Genomic DNA, 12,758 nt, shown 5'->3' on the forward strand with positions numbered 1-12,758 from the left:
TCTCGCTGACCCTAGGGCCCCCTCCCCAGTGCCGGCCCCTCTCAGTGGCGAGACCAGCTCCTCCCCACCCAGCTACTGGAGACCTTTGCTAGGACCAAGGGCCTGGCTCCGCCCGAGTTCAGCGCAGACGGAGGCAAAGTCTCCTTCCTGGGCCGGGCCTTCCTGCTGGCCGAGTTTGGTGAGTGCTGAGCCCCAAGGACCCTGGAGTCCCTGCCCCCTCTCTCAGGAGACGTTGTCCAGCAGCCAGCCCATGAGGGGGCAGGCCCAGCCCTGGGATTTGGGTTGGGAGGCCGGGCTGCAGCAAGGAGCAGCCTGGGTGGGTGGGACCCAGGTGATGCTGGATCTGTCGGAGAGAAGGGAGCGAAGGGACGTCCTGCGCCCCGTAACCCTTGGCTTCCCTGCCAGAGGGCAAGGCGCCTGTGCACCGTCACCTGGGCCCCCCGAGAGAGCGCCTGGCCCTGCACCTGCTCCGCACCTGCGGGCTGGTCCCCGAGCACCTGGAGACCCGGACACTGTACCACAGCATCCAGCCCGGCATCGACCAGGTAGGGCCCCGCAGAGCGCCCCAAAGCCACCGCAACGGGGGCAGCCTTCCTGGGACAGGCCCGGAGCCAGCTCTGCTCCATGGGGCAAGGGCTGTGTCCCTGGTGGGCCGCTCAGCGCAGAGCCCGGGCTGAGGATCCCAGTGGCACAGCCGACAGGGCCAGCCGGAAGGGGGAAGGGAGCCAGCCCAGGGCCCTGGTCCATCGCCCAGCCACGGCCTATGAAACAGCTACGTGACGGGGGTGCACTGGGATCCCGCGCTCCGGGCGGCTGCCCCTCCCTGGAGGATGTGTTCACATCGCGTGCGCACCCGGCACTGAGGGGGGGTGCGAGAGCTGTGCAGTGAGACAGCGGGTGTACACCCGGCACTGTGGGGGGGTGCGAGAGCTGTGCAGTGAGACAGTGGGTGTGCACCCGGCACTGTGGGGGGGTGCGAGAGCTGTGCAGTGAGACAGTGGGTGTACACCCAGCACTGTGGGGGGGTGCGAGAGCTGTGCAGTGAGACAGTGGGTGTGCACCCGGCACTGAGGGGGGGTGCGAGAGCTGTGCAGTGAGACAGTGGGTGTACACCCAGCACTGTGGGGGGGTGCGAGAGCTGTGCAGTGAGACAGTGGGTGTGCACCCGGCACTGTGGGGGGGTGCGAGAGCTGTGCAGTGAGACAGTGGGTGTACACCCAGCACTGTGGGGGGGTGCGAGAGCTGTGCAGTGAGACAGTGGGTGTGCACCCGGCACTGAGGGGGGGTGCGAGAGCTGTGCAGTGAGACAGTGGGTGTACACCCAGCACTGTGGGGGGGTGCGAGAGCTGTGCAGTGAGACAGTGGGTGTGCACCCGGCACTGTGGGGGGGTGCGAGAGCTGTGCAGTGAGACAGCGGGTGTACACCCAGCACTGAGGGGGGGTGCGAGAGCTGTGCAGTGAGACAGCGGGTGTACACCCGGCACTGTGGGGGGGTGCGAGAGCTGTGCAGTGAGACAGTGGGTGTACACCCAGCACTGTGGGGGGGTGCGAGAGCTGTGCAGTGAGACAGTGGGTGTGCACCCGGCACTGAGGGGGGGTGCGAGAGCTGTGCAGTGAGACAGTGGGTGTACACCCAGCACTGTGGGGGGGTGCGAGAGCTGTGCAGTGAGACAGTGGGTGTGCACCCGGCACTGTGGGGGGGTGCGAGAGCTGTGCAGTGAGACAGTGGGTGTGCACCCAGCACTGTGGGGGGGTGCGAGAGCTGTGCAGTGAGACGATGCGTGTACACCCGGCACTGTGGGGGGGTGCGAGAGCTGTGCAGTGAGACAGTGGGTGTGCACCCAGCACTGTGGGGGGGTGCGAGAGCTGTGCAGTGAGACAGTGGGTGTGCACCCAGCACTGTGGGGGGGTGCGAGAGCTGTGCAGTGAGACGATGCGTGTACACCCGGCACTGTGGGGGGGTGCGAGATCTGTGCAGTGAGACGATGCGTGTACACCCTGCACTGTGGGGGGTGCGAGAGCTGTGCAGTGAGACGATGCGTGTACACCCTGCACTGTGGGGGTGTGCGAGAGCTGTGCAGTGAGACAGTGGGTGTACACCCTGCACTGTGGGGGTGTGCGAGAGCTGTGCAGTGAGACAGCGGGTGTACACCCTGCACTGTGGGGGTGTGCGAGAGCTGTACCGTGAGACAGTGGGTGTACACCCTGCACTGTGGGGGTGTGCGAGAGCTGTGCAGTGAGACAGAGGGTGTACACCCTTCACTGTGGGGGTGTGCGAGAGCTGTGCAGTGAGACAGCGGGTGTACACCCTTCACTGTGGGGGTGTGCGAGAGCTGTGCAGTGAGATGATGTGTGTGCATCCAGCACTTTGGGTGTGTGCGAGAGCTGTACAGTGAGATGATGTGTGTGCATCTGGCTCTGTGGGTATGTGCAAGAGCTGTGCAGTGAGATGATGTGTGTGCATCTGGCTCTGTGGGTATGTGCAAGAGCTGTTCAGTGAGATGATGTGTGTGCATCTGGCTCTGTGGGTATGTGCAAGAGCTGTGCAGTGAGACAGTGGGTGTACACCCTGCACTGTGGGTGTGTGCGAGAGCTGTGCAGTGAGATGATGTGTGTGCATCCGGCTCTCTGGGTATGTGCAAGAGCTGTGCAGTGAGTCAGCGGGTGTGCACTCGGTACCGAGGGGTGGGTTACACATGCATGTGCACGTGTGGGCATGGGTGCACTGGCACCCTGTGTGTGCATGTGTGTGCAGGCATATGTGTGTTTGTGTGGGTACAAGTCCGTGCGTGTTGGTGTCCATGTGAACCTGTATTCATGTGTGGGAGTGTGCGCTTGTGTGGGCGTGGCTGCAGGTGTGTGGGAGGCTGTGTGGCAGCAGGTATGGGGGCATAGCTGTGGTTGTGTGGGAGGCTGTGGCTGCAGGCGCATGGCTGTGTGTGTGTGTGTGTGGCTGCATGTGCATGGGCATAGCTGCAGGTATATGGGAGGCTGTGGGAGTGTGGGCATCGCTGCAGGTGGATGGGCGTGGCTGCGGGGGTGGGGACATGTCTGCAGGGGCCTGGACGTGGCTGTGGGTGTGTGGTCGTGGCGGCAGGGGCGTGAGCATGACTGCGGGGCAAGTGTATGGCTGCGGGGCTGGGGTCGTGGCTGCAGGAGCATGGGCGTGGCTGTGGGTTTGTGGGCGTGGCAGCGGGGCCGTGGCTACAGGAGCGTGGGCCTGGCTGCAGGGGCAAGGGTCTGGCTGCAGGGCCTGGGCGCGGCTGTGGGTGTGTGGGTGTGGCGGCAGGGGCGTGGCTGCAGGGGCCTGGGCATGGCTGTGGGTGTGTGGGCGTGGCTACAGGAGCGTGGGCATGACTGCGGGGGCAAGGGTGTGGCTGCAGGGCCTGAGCACGGCTGTGGGTGTGTTGGCGTGGCGGCGGGGGCATGGCAGCGGGGCCGTGGCTACAGGAGCGTGGGCGTGGCTTTGGGGGTGTGGGCGTGGCAGCGGGGCCGTGGCGACAGGAGCGTGGGCGTGACTGCAGGGACAAGGGTCTGGCTGCAGGGCCTGAGCACCGCTGTGGGTGTGTGGGCGTGGCGGCAGGGGCGTGGCTGCAGGGGCCTGGACATGGCTGTGGGCGTGTGGGCGTGGCGGCGGGGGCGTGGCTGCAGGGGCCTGGACATGGCTGTGGGCGTGTGGGCGTGGCAGCGGGGGCGTGGCTGCAGGGGCCTGGACATGGCTGTGGGCGTGTGGGCGTGGCGGCGGGGGCGTGGCTGCAGGGGCCTGGACATGGCTGTGGGCGTGTGGGCGTGGCGGCGGGGGCGTGGCTGCAGGGGCCTGGACATGGCTGTGGGCGTGTGGGCGTGGCGGCAGGGGCGTGGCTGCAGGGGCCTGGACATGGCTGTGGGCGTGTGGGCGTGGCGGCAGGGGCGTGGCTGCAGGGGCCTGGACATGGCTGTGGGCGTGTGGGCGTGGCGGCGGGGGCGTGGCTGCAGGGGCCTGGACATGGCTGTGGGCGTGTGGGCGTGGCAGCGGGGGCGTGGCTGCAGGGGCCTGGACATGGCTGTGGGCGTGTGGGCGTGGCGGCGGGGGCGTGGCTGCAGGGGCCTGGACATGGCTGTGGGCTTGGCGGCGGGGGCGTGGCTGCAGGATTACTTTGGCAGGTGGGATACCTGGGCCCAGATGGGGGGAGCTGACCGAGCCAGGGGGGCAGCTTGTTATTGGAGGAAGGCTCCATCCTGTCCCAAGAGCTGCAGGGCCCAGAGCAGCGGCTCCTCGTGGGGGGCTGGAGCTCAGTGCCAGGAGCCGGGCCCGGGGGGGCGAGAGTTGGAGGTGCCATGGCAGAAGGGTCTGGAGGCAGGGAGGGGAGCCGGCCTGGGCTCACGTCAAGGAGCTGTCTGCTCCTGTCTGCTCGGCAGGGGAAGCTGCAGATGTGGGTGGACGTTTTCCCGGAGAGCTTTGGCCCCCCAGGCCCTGCCTTCAACATCACCCCACGGAAGCCCAAACGGTGAGTGGACAGAGCCGGCGAACCCGGCGCAGCACAAACCCACGTGTCCAGGAGGGGCTGGCAGCTCTGGGGCAGCCCCACTGACCCCCCCCAGCCTCCTCCCCCCACCCTGTTCGCCCTGGCCGTGGCCCAGCTCCCCAGCCGGACTCGGTGACCAAAGAGGCCCTGCCCCAGCAACGTCCACCTGCAGCCTCTTCCCCGATGGGTGACCCTGCTCCGGTGGCCCCTGTTCCCCCCATTCCTCTGGCCCCAGCTGGCCCTGGCCACAGGCAGCCTGAGCCCAGAGCAGCACCGACAGCCTGAGCCGGGCCCCTCCCCAGGTACCAGCTGCGCTGCATCATCTGGAACACGCGGGACGTGGATCTGCGCGACATCAGCATCACAGGGCAGAGGATGAGCGACATCTACGTGAAAGGGTGAGAGCCCGCAGGCCGCAGGCCTCTGGCGGCTGCACCAGGTCCCCTGCCGGCAGCGCCGGGACGCAGCCTCCGTCCGTGCCCAGCGGGATGACACGTGGCTGGAGCCACAGACGTGGGATGCAGAGAAAACTGTCTGCTGGTGCCAAGGCCCTCGGGTCCAGCCTGCAGCCTTGGCACCAGCAGACAGGAGAGTCCTTGAGTCCTCTCGACGGGTTTTCTTCTGCGGATGTTTAATCGGAATTTTGCTGAGTGTTCTGGGGCACAGACCGTGCCAGGGCTGAACGGGCAGCGGCTGGGGGTTGGGAGTGAGGGGCACCAGCAGGGCTGGGGGGCGCCCAGGGCTGGGCTGGCAGGGGCTGCAGGTCAGGAGTGAGGGGCACCGGCAGGACTGGGGGACAGGGCTGAGCTGGCAGGCGCTGCAGTGAAGGGCACCGGCAGGGCTGGGGGGCACCCAGGGCAGGGGCTGGGGGCTGGGAGCGAAGGGCACCGGCAGGGCTGGGGGGCGCCCAGGGCAGGGGCTGGGGGCTGGGAGCGAGGGGCACTGGCAGGGCTGGGGGGCGCCCAGGGCAGGGGCTGGGGGTTGGGAGCGAGGGGCACCGGCAGGGCTGGGGGGCACCCAGGACAGGGGCTGGGGGCTGGGGGTGAGGGGCAGGGGCTGGCAGGGCTGGGGGCTGGGGGCAGCCCAGGGCTGAGCAGACAAGGACCCCGGCCCCGCCAGGCAGGCTGCAGGCTAGCAGAGCCGGGCCAGAGCAGCTGGCAGGGAGCAGGACGTGGGCCCCCCACTGACAGATTCCAGCTGTGCCGTAGTGGGGGGGGGGGGCTGCCTGCTCTGTGACCGGGCCCCTGTGCTGAGCTGCGATCCCCACTGACTCCCCACGTGTGGATTGACCCAGACACCTGGGCCCAGCCTGGGGAGACAAAGGGAGGGAGGCGGAGACCCACACCAGCTTTGGGGGAGGGGCAGTTGCTGGCTGGGAACATGAGGGGAGCAGCCTGGGCTGAGGGCCCAGTGATGACAATGGACCCCCCACCCCAGGGGTCTGAGGCACCCGGGCCCTGAGTCCTGGAGCCGCGTCACGTCTGTGCCGGGCTGCGTCCTGGAGGAGCCATGAACCCTCCACCCCACTGGCGGGCGGAGTCGCGTCTTGCTGCAGACGGGGTGCAGGATCGGGGAGTCCCCTGGGTCCAGCTCCTCCCGGTGCCCAGGTCTGGCCCCTCCTGCACCGCCCCGTGCACAGGCTGCTGAGCTGGGACGGCCTGAGTGTGGGCGTGTGCGAAGGGGCAGTGCAGCCTATTGGTTAGTCCACACACACGCACAGGCACAGAGCCCAGCGCTCTGCCTACGGACACAGGGAGCCAGGCAGGACGGCGACAGCTGGGGGGCAGCTCCCTCTCGCCCAGCCAGCCCGTGCCAGTGCAAGGGCAGGGCGTGGGGGGCAGGTCTCCCAGGCCTCGGGGCAATTGCCCCCCCCTGCTGGAGACCTTGGGGCAACAGGGGAACTCCCCCCCACACACACCTGGTGTCGTGTCCAGAGCTCCAGGCCCCCCCAGCTGACACCTCTGCCCTGCTGCCTCTCAGCTGGGGCAGGAAACGTCACAGGTCCCCCGGGAGGGGCCGCTAGGACGTGACCTCCCCCCAGGAACGCCCAGCCCCTCGGGAGGGCCCAGGGGGCGGGGAGCAGCCTGTCTCTGTTCGCAGCCGGCCGTGTGCCCCTGCCCAGGTGGCTGGACGGCCTGGAGGAGGACCGGCAGAGAACCGACGTGCACTACCGGTCGCTGGGAGGAGAGGGCAACTTCAACTGGCGGTTCATCTTCCCCTTCCAGTACCTGCCCATGGAGCAGGTCTGCGTCCTGCCCAGGAAGGTGGGTGCTGCTCCCCTGCACGCCGGGGCCGTGCTGGGACCCAGGCTGCCCCCCCGGCGTTTGATCCCCATTTCTGCAGGGCCACTGGCCAAAGGCCCAGGCCCCAGCCCCGGGACCAGGCTGCCGATTTCCGCTGACGGGGTGTTTCCATCTGCACTCGGGGCAGCCGCCTGCCAGGCTCGGCTGGGGCTGCTGAGCTAGACCCTCGGGAAGTGCCCCGCAGCCTGGCGCTTGCTCCCACGCTGCAGCCCCTGGGCAGGCCAAGCACCAGGGCTCCCTTTGCCCACCCCCACATGCTGGCTGCCCTCAGCAGCTGCCCTGCCCCCAGCTCAGGGGCCGTCCCGCTCCCGCCTGCTCTGCTTCCAGCAACATCTCTGGAGCCTGGACGAGACGGTGCTGAAGGTGCCCCCCAAGCTCATCCTCCAGGTGTGGGACAACGACAAGTTCTCGGCTGATGATTTTCTCGGTGAGGCTACAGGGGTCCCCTTGGCCCTTTCCCCGCAGGTCGGCAGCCCCAGGAGGCTACCGGGGGTCCCCTTGGCCCTTTCCCCTGCAGGTCGGCAGCCCCAGGAGGCTACCGGGGGTCCCCTTGGCCCTTTCCCCGCAGGTCGGCAGCTCCAGGAGGCTACCGGGGGTCCCCTTGGCCCTTTCCCCGCAGGTCGGCAGCTCCAGGAGGCTACCGGGGGTCCCCTTGACCCTCTCCCCGCAGGTCGGCTGTGCCAGGAAGCTACGGGGGTCCCCTTGGCCCTTTCCCTGCAGGTCGGCAGCCCCAGGAGGCTACAGGGGTCCCCTTGGCCCTTTCCCCGCAGCTCCGCAGCCCCAGGAGGCTACAGGGGTCCCCTTGGCCCTTTCCCCTGCAGGTCAGCAGCCCCAGGAGGCTACAGGGGGTCCCCTTGGCCCTTTCCCCGCAGGTCGGCAGCCCCAGGAGGCTACAGAGGTCCCCTTGGCCCTTTCCCTGCAGGTCGGCAGCCCCAGGAGGCTACAGGGGTCCCCTTGGCCCTTTCCCCGCAGGTCGGCAGCTCCAGGAGGCTACCGGGGGTCCCCTTGGCCCTTTCCCCGCAGGTCGGCAGCTCCAGGAGGCTACCGGGGGTCCCCTTGGCCCTTTCCCCGCAGGTCGGCAGCCCCAGGAGGCTACCGGGGGTCCCCTTGGCCCTTTCCCCGCAGGTCGGCCGTGCCAGGAAGCTACAGGGGTCCCCTTGGCCCTTTCCCGGGGGCCATGCTCACTAACGATCTGGGACCTGCCTGTCCCACCCAGCTGCCCAGATGCTGCAGTGCCAACAAAATGCAGCCACTTCTGGGGTGCAAAACCACACCCCGATCTCGGCACAACAGAAGAGCAGCAGCCTGGGGACTGGGGCGCTCTGCTTCCTGCCACCTGCCACCAGGGGGAGGGCCAAGGTGGGGGGTGGGCTACGGCCCAGCCCCTGGGAATCCCTGGTTAGTGCCACACAGGGCGGGGGGTGCGACAGGCTGGGCAGAGCAGAGACACTGGGAGGGCTACCCTGAGCCTCCCGTCCCCCAGGAACGGCCCTGCAAGCCCTCTAGGGCGGGCAGGGCCTCTGTAAGGTCCTGCCTAGGGGAGCCTCTGCCCGGACCCCAGTCCCCAAGCCCTGCCGCTTCCGTTTGCTGCCTGCAGGGGTCCTGGAACTCAAGCTGCTCGGCATGCCCTGCCCAGCCAGGCGCCCCCGGGACTGCACCCTGAAAATGCTGCAGGAAGAGGGCGAGTCCCGCCCCCTCGCCCGCCGCCCCAAGAGAACCTCGCTCTTCAAGCAGCGGCTCGCCAGAGGCTGGTGGCCATGCGTGGTGCAGGAGGAGGGCCGGCAGCGGGTGTCGGTAGGCCAGAGCCAGGGAGCGGCAGGGAGCAGGGAGCCGACCCAGGGGGTGGCGAATCAGAGGCGCGTGCACATGTGGGGCAGGACGCCCCTGCCACAGAGCCCCCCAGCTCTGTGCGGGCGCCCTGCCCCGGCCCCAGCTCCTGCCTTGCTTCGCCAGGGGAAGCTCGAGATGACCCTGGAGATTCTGACGGACAAGGAGGCGGAGGAGCGGCCGGCTGGGAAGGGAAGGGAGGAGCCGAATGTGAACCCCACCCTGCAGCCACCAGTGTAAGTGAGGGGAGCCAGTGGAGCCAGGCTCACCAGGGCGAGGCAGAGGCAGAGGCAAACCAAGAGGGGATGGTTTTAAAGTTCTCAGATTTTATAAGGGAAACCCCCCGATTGTCCCAGGACAAACAACAGACCAGCCAGCCCCTTCCTCCTGACAAAGGCGGTGCCACCCCGGCTTTGTGAGGGGCGCCGAGCGGCAGCCGTCAAGCACACGGGTACCAGCGAGCACAAGGTCGCGCCGCGTCGCCCGGGGCAGCTCCGAGAAGGGTCGACGCTTCCTCTCCCAGGCAGAGTCCAGCTCCGCTCGCTGGCCTGCTCTTGGCTTCTCTGCGGCCAGACGAGCTCCTAGATTCGAGGGCCTGGGCTGAACCTCTGCCCTCGCTTGCCCATTCGCTAGCTGCTCTCGCGCTTCACGTGCTCGGGCCGCGGCTCTCTGTGGGCCCAGGGCTGCGCTCAGCCGACAGCTCTCCCCTTCCCCTGCGGTTCTCTGGCTCAGCTGCAGGTTGGGGCCCTCGCATGCCCAGCTGCTGAACTGACCCCTCCTCCCTGCCCAAGCCCCTGCTCACCGGCCAGCTCAGCATCTCGCCCCCAGCTTATTGCCCAGCCCCCACCAGCTCCAGCTGCCCCCAGTGTTAGAGCAGGACCCAGTCCTGCTTACTGGGACGCAGGTTCTACACCTGCCCCCGTCTGTCACCGGGCGCTACTCAGGTCCCCCAGAAACGGCCCAAACAGCAGCTGGTTTATTTAACCAAATACGAAGCTTAGAAAGCAAACCCACGACCCGGCTGTGCCCGGGAAGCCTGGCACAGGCCAGAACCCCAAACAGGAATGACCTGAACAGTCCTACCCCGGCTCGAGGGCCGGGGAAAAGAGGCGGGTGAACGTCTCCAGGCCGAGGGAAAGGACAGAGACGGGACGGAGCTGCAGAGGCCCAGGTAAGTGGGCCGTCTGCTTGCTCCTGGCCTCGGTTCCATACTGCACACGCCGTGCGGCCTGGAGGGCGAGATGGGGCGTAGGCGTGTGTCTGACCAGCCCCGCTGCAGCCCCGAACTGCACAAAATACCCTGCGCTCGCAGGCCATACAGCCGGGAACCAGGAGTGCTGCACCAGAGGGCTGTCAGCAACCAGGCTGGCTTCTGCCCCAGGCGGCCTGGGCCCTACAGCCTGCTAGCTGTCGCCCTCGCCCGGCTGAGCTGTGCTGATGACACACACAGAGCCCTGGGGGGAGGGAGAACTCCCCTTATGAGCCCTCCGGTAACCGGGCAGACAAAGGTCAAGTGACCACGGCCCCTCCGGTAACCGGGCAGACAAGGGTCAAGTGACCGCGGCCCCTCCGGTAACCGGGCAGACAAGGGTCATGTGACCGCGGCCCCTCCGGTAACCGGGCAGACAAGGGTCAAGTGACCGCGGCCCCTCCGGTAACCGGGCAAACAAGGGTCAAGTGACCACGGCCCCTCCGGTAACCGGGCAGACAAGGGTCAAGTGACCGCGGCCCCTCCGGTAACCGGGCAGACAAGGGTCATGTGACCGCGGCCCCTCCGGTAACCGGGCAGACAAGGGTCATGTGACCGCGGCCCCTCCGGTAACCGGGCAGACAAGGGTCATGTGACCGCGGCCCCTCCGGTAACCGGGCAGACAAGGGTCAAGTGACCGCGGCCCCTCCGGTAACCGGGCAGACAAGGGTCATGTGACCCATATCTTGAAGGGGAAAAATAAAATGGACCATAACAAAATGGTGCCCCTTCCCCAACACCAGCAGCCACTTCTCCTGGCCAGCAAGACGCAGCTCGCCAGGGCCTTGCAGTGGAGCGTCCGGGGGAAAGGGCCCCCAGCTGAGCACAGTCCCTGCTGCCAAGCTGCCCGCGGAGCCAGACAGGGCGACCCCATGGCACGGCCAGGGACACTGAGGCACGGAGAAAGGCTGGCCACAGCGGGGAGGAATTAGGGGGGGGGCGGGGGGCAGACAAGTGCGGGTCCTGCTTCCTTGCACAGGCTGAAAACAGCTCTGCTTCCAGCACCCCTGGGCCCCTCCTTGCCTGAGAAACAGGGCAGCTTAGCCACTGGGCCAACAGGGCCTGTGCCCAACTGGGGGCCTGGAAGTCCACTGCAGGGGGCAGGCTGGGGGAGCCCCTCCTGTGAGCAGTTCCTCTGAAGCAGCCTCTGGGCAGGGGGAGACCCCCCCCCCCCGAAGTTGTAAGGTGGCAGGGGAAGTCCCTGCACCCCAGCCTGGCCCCTGGAGAAGCCTGGGAAGCAGGAAGCCCCACCATTCAGACCTGGGACTGGGAGAGCTCTCACTCCCTGCGGCGTCCTGGCCATGGAGGTGGGGACCCCCACTTGCTCTGGGCCTGTGCCCCAGAAAACCTTAATCCCTCTCCATGCAGGAGGCACCTGGGGAGACCCCTCCTCCCCCAGCTAGGCCAGCCCTGGGCCATTCACAAAGGCTGGGCTGGAGGGGAGCAGAAAGCCCCTAGCACTGCTGCTGGGCCAGGCTAGCTGGGATCCCCTGGGACAGGCCAGATGGCTGCCAAGACACTTTCTTCTCCTGGCAGGCGCCCCGAAGCCTCGTTCCTCTGGTTCACGGCCCCCCTCAAGAGCCTGCGCTACATCATCTGGCAGCCAAACAGGTGCCGGATCATCCTGGCCGTGCTGCTGTTTCTGCTGCTGCTCCTGGTTGCAGCTTTTATCTACGCCTCCCCGGTGCGTGGCAGTCGGGGCCTGGAGTGGGAGGGGGCTTCCTGCAAGGGTCCCTGCAGGGCTGCAGACAGGGAGAATCCGCAGCACCACACTGGTAGGGCCTCTGCCCAGCCCTGGGGCCCCTGGCTGAGCCATGGCTCAAGGGTGCCAGCCAGCAGCATTCTGGGGGGACTTAGGGGGATCCAAAGCTGCTGGGGGAGGGTCAGGCAGGTAGGCTTTGGGGAAAGGGCTGGCCTTGCTGGGGGAGGAGAATGAGCTGACTCAAACCATGGGGGGGGCGGGAGAGAAGGGGGCTGCTGCACCCTTCCAGCTGGAGCTGTTTCCGCCTGTGGTCCCCGGCTCCAGCCCCCTCCCTAGCTGCTCCAGGCAGAGCCCACAGCCTGACTCCTCCTCCTCTCTCCCAGCGCTACTTGGCCATGAAGCTGATAAACCCCTTCCGCAGCCTGCATTCCTTTGGGAGCCTGAACCCCCTGGCAGGGAGCAACCAGGGCCAGTAGCCGTGGGGAGAACAACGTGCTACAGGCCTTGAAGACCTGCCGCTCTTGCTGCCTCCCAGTGAAAAGGGGCCCACCCCCCTGTGCTCCCCGCCACCCCCAGGAAGCGGCGCTGTCCTACAAATCCCTCCCAAGGCTGCACCCCGGATGCCAGTGAGCCAGCTGCTCCGCTCCGATGGGAGAGCAGATGTGCCCGGCTCCAGGCCAGGCAGCATTCAGGCCTGTAGTCCCCAATAAAGACCCTTCACAGTGAAATGGGCTTTTCCAGGCTGGGCGGGAGCCCTGGGGTGCAGCGCAGACCCTGCCCTGGCTACGGTTCTGCAAATGCTGAGCAGGACCTCTGGACTCCTGCTGCCTCTGGCATGGCCAGGCTGTACGGGCTGGGAGGCATGGCCCCACAGGCGCCTGTCCACTCACCACTTCCACTCTGCCCCAGCGGGACCCCCCCATGCAGGGTGGGCACTGGCCGCAGGAAATGCCAGTCACAGCAGAACCAGGCTGCTAGACAAAGCCTGCGCCAGTTACCTCCAGGCCGGCTGTGCTGGACTCTCTTCTAGGGAGCTGGAAGGATCTCACCGTCATGGCTTACGCTGCAGGGGCCAGTCCCACCTCTGCCCCGAGGGTAGGTGGGGGGGGGGGGGGTTCAGAAATCCTGAGCCCCAGGGAGTGAGTGGGCAGGGGCCCAAACTGGCTGTGCGC

At 67.4% G+C, this 12,758-nt stretch overlaps 1 protein-coding gene across 2 annotated transcripts in view; it reads left to right on the forward strand.

Annotated features, from left to right (window-relative positions):
* FER1L5 (fer-1 like family member 5) overlaps positions 1-12,255 on the forward strand; it is a 63,643-nt gene extending 51,388 nt beyond the window's left edge. For both annotated transcript variants that reach the window (XM_089773884.1, XM_089773885.1), the window contains exons 45-54: positions 30-178; positions 406-545; positions 4,399-4,487; positions 4,808-4,903; positions 6,628-6,769; positions 7,136-7,235; positions 8,406-8,602; positions 8,762-8,871; positions 11,421-11,568; positions 11,970-12,255. In XM_089773884.1, the coding sequence (XP_089630010.1) occupies positions 30-178; positions 406-545; positions 4,399-4,487; positions 4,808-4,903; positions 6,628-6,769; positions 7,136-7,235; positions 8,406-8,602; positions 8,762-8,871; positions 11,421-11,568; positions 11,970-12,062 (1,264 nt within the window). In that variant the 3' untranslated portion in view covers positions 12,063-12,255. The remainder of the gene's footprint in view (positions 1-29; positions 179-405; positions 546-4,398; positions 4,488-4,807; positions 4,904-6,627; positions 6,770-7,135; positions 7,236-8,405; positions 8,603-8,761; positions 8,872-11,420; positions 11,569-11,969) is intronic.
* Positions 12,256-12,758: the final 503 nt, after the last annotated feature.

The sequence above is a fragment of the Pelodiscus sinensis genome, chromosome 28, assembly GCF_052426305.1.
Source record: "Pelodiscus sinensis isolate ZL-2025 chromosome 28, ASM5242630v1, whole genome shotgun sequence".
In the NCBI taxonomy this organism is placed as follows: domain Eukaryota; kingdom Metazoa; phylum Chordata; order Testudines; family Trionychidae; genus Pelodiscus; species Pelodiscus sinensis.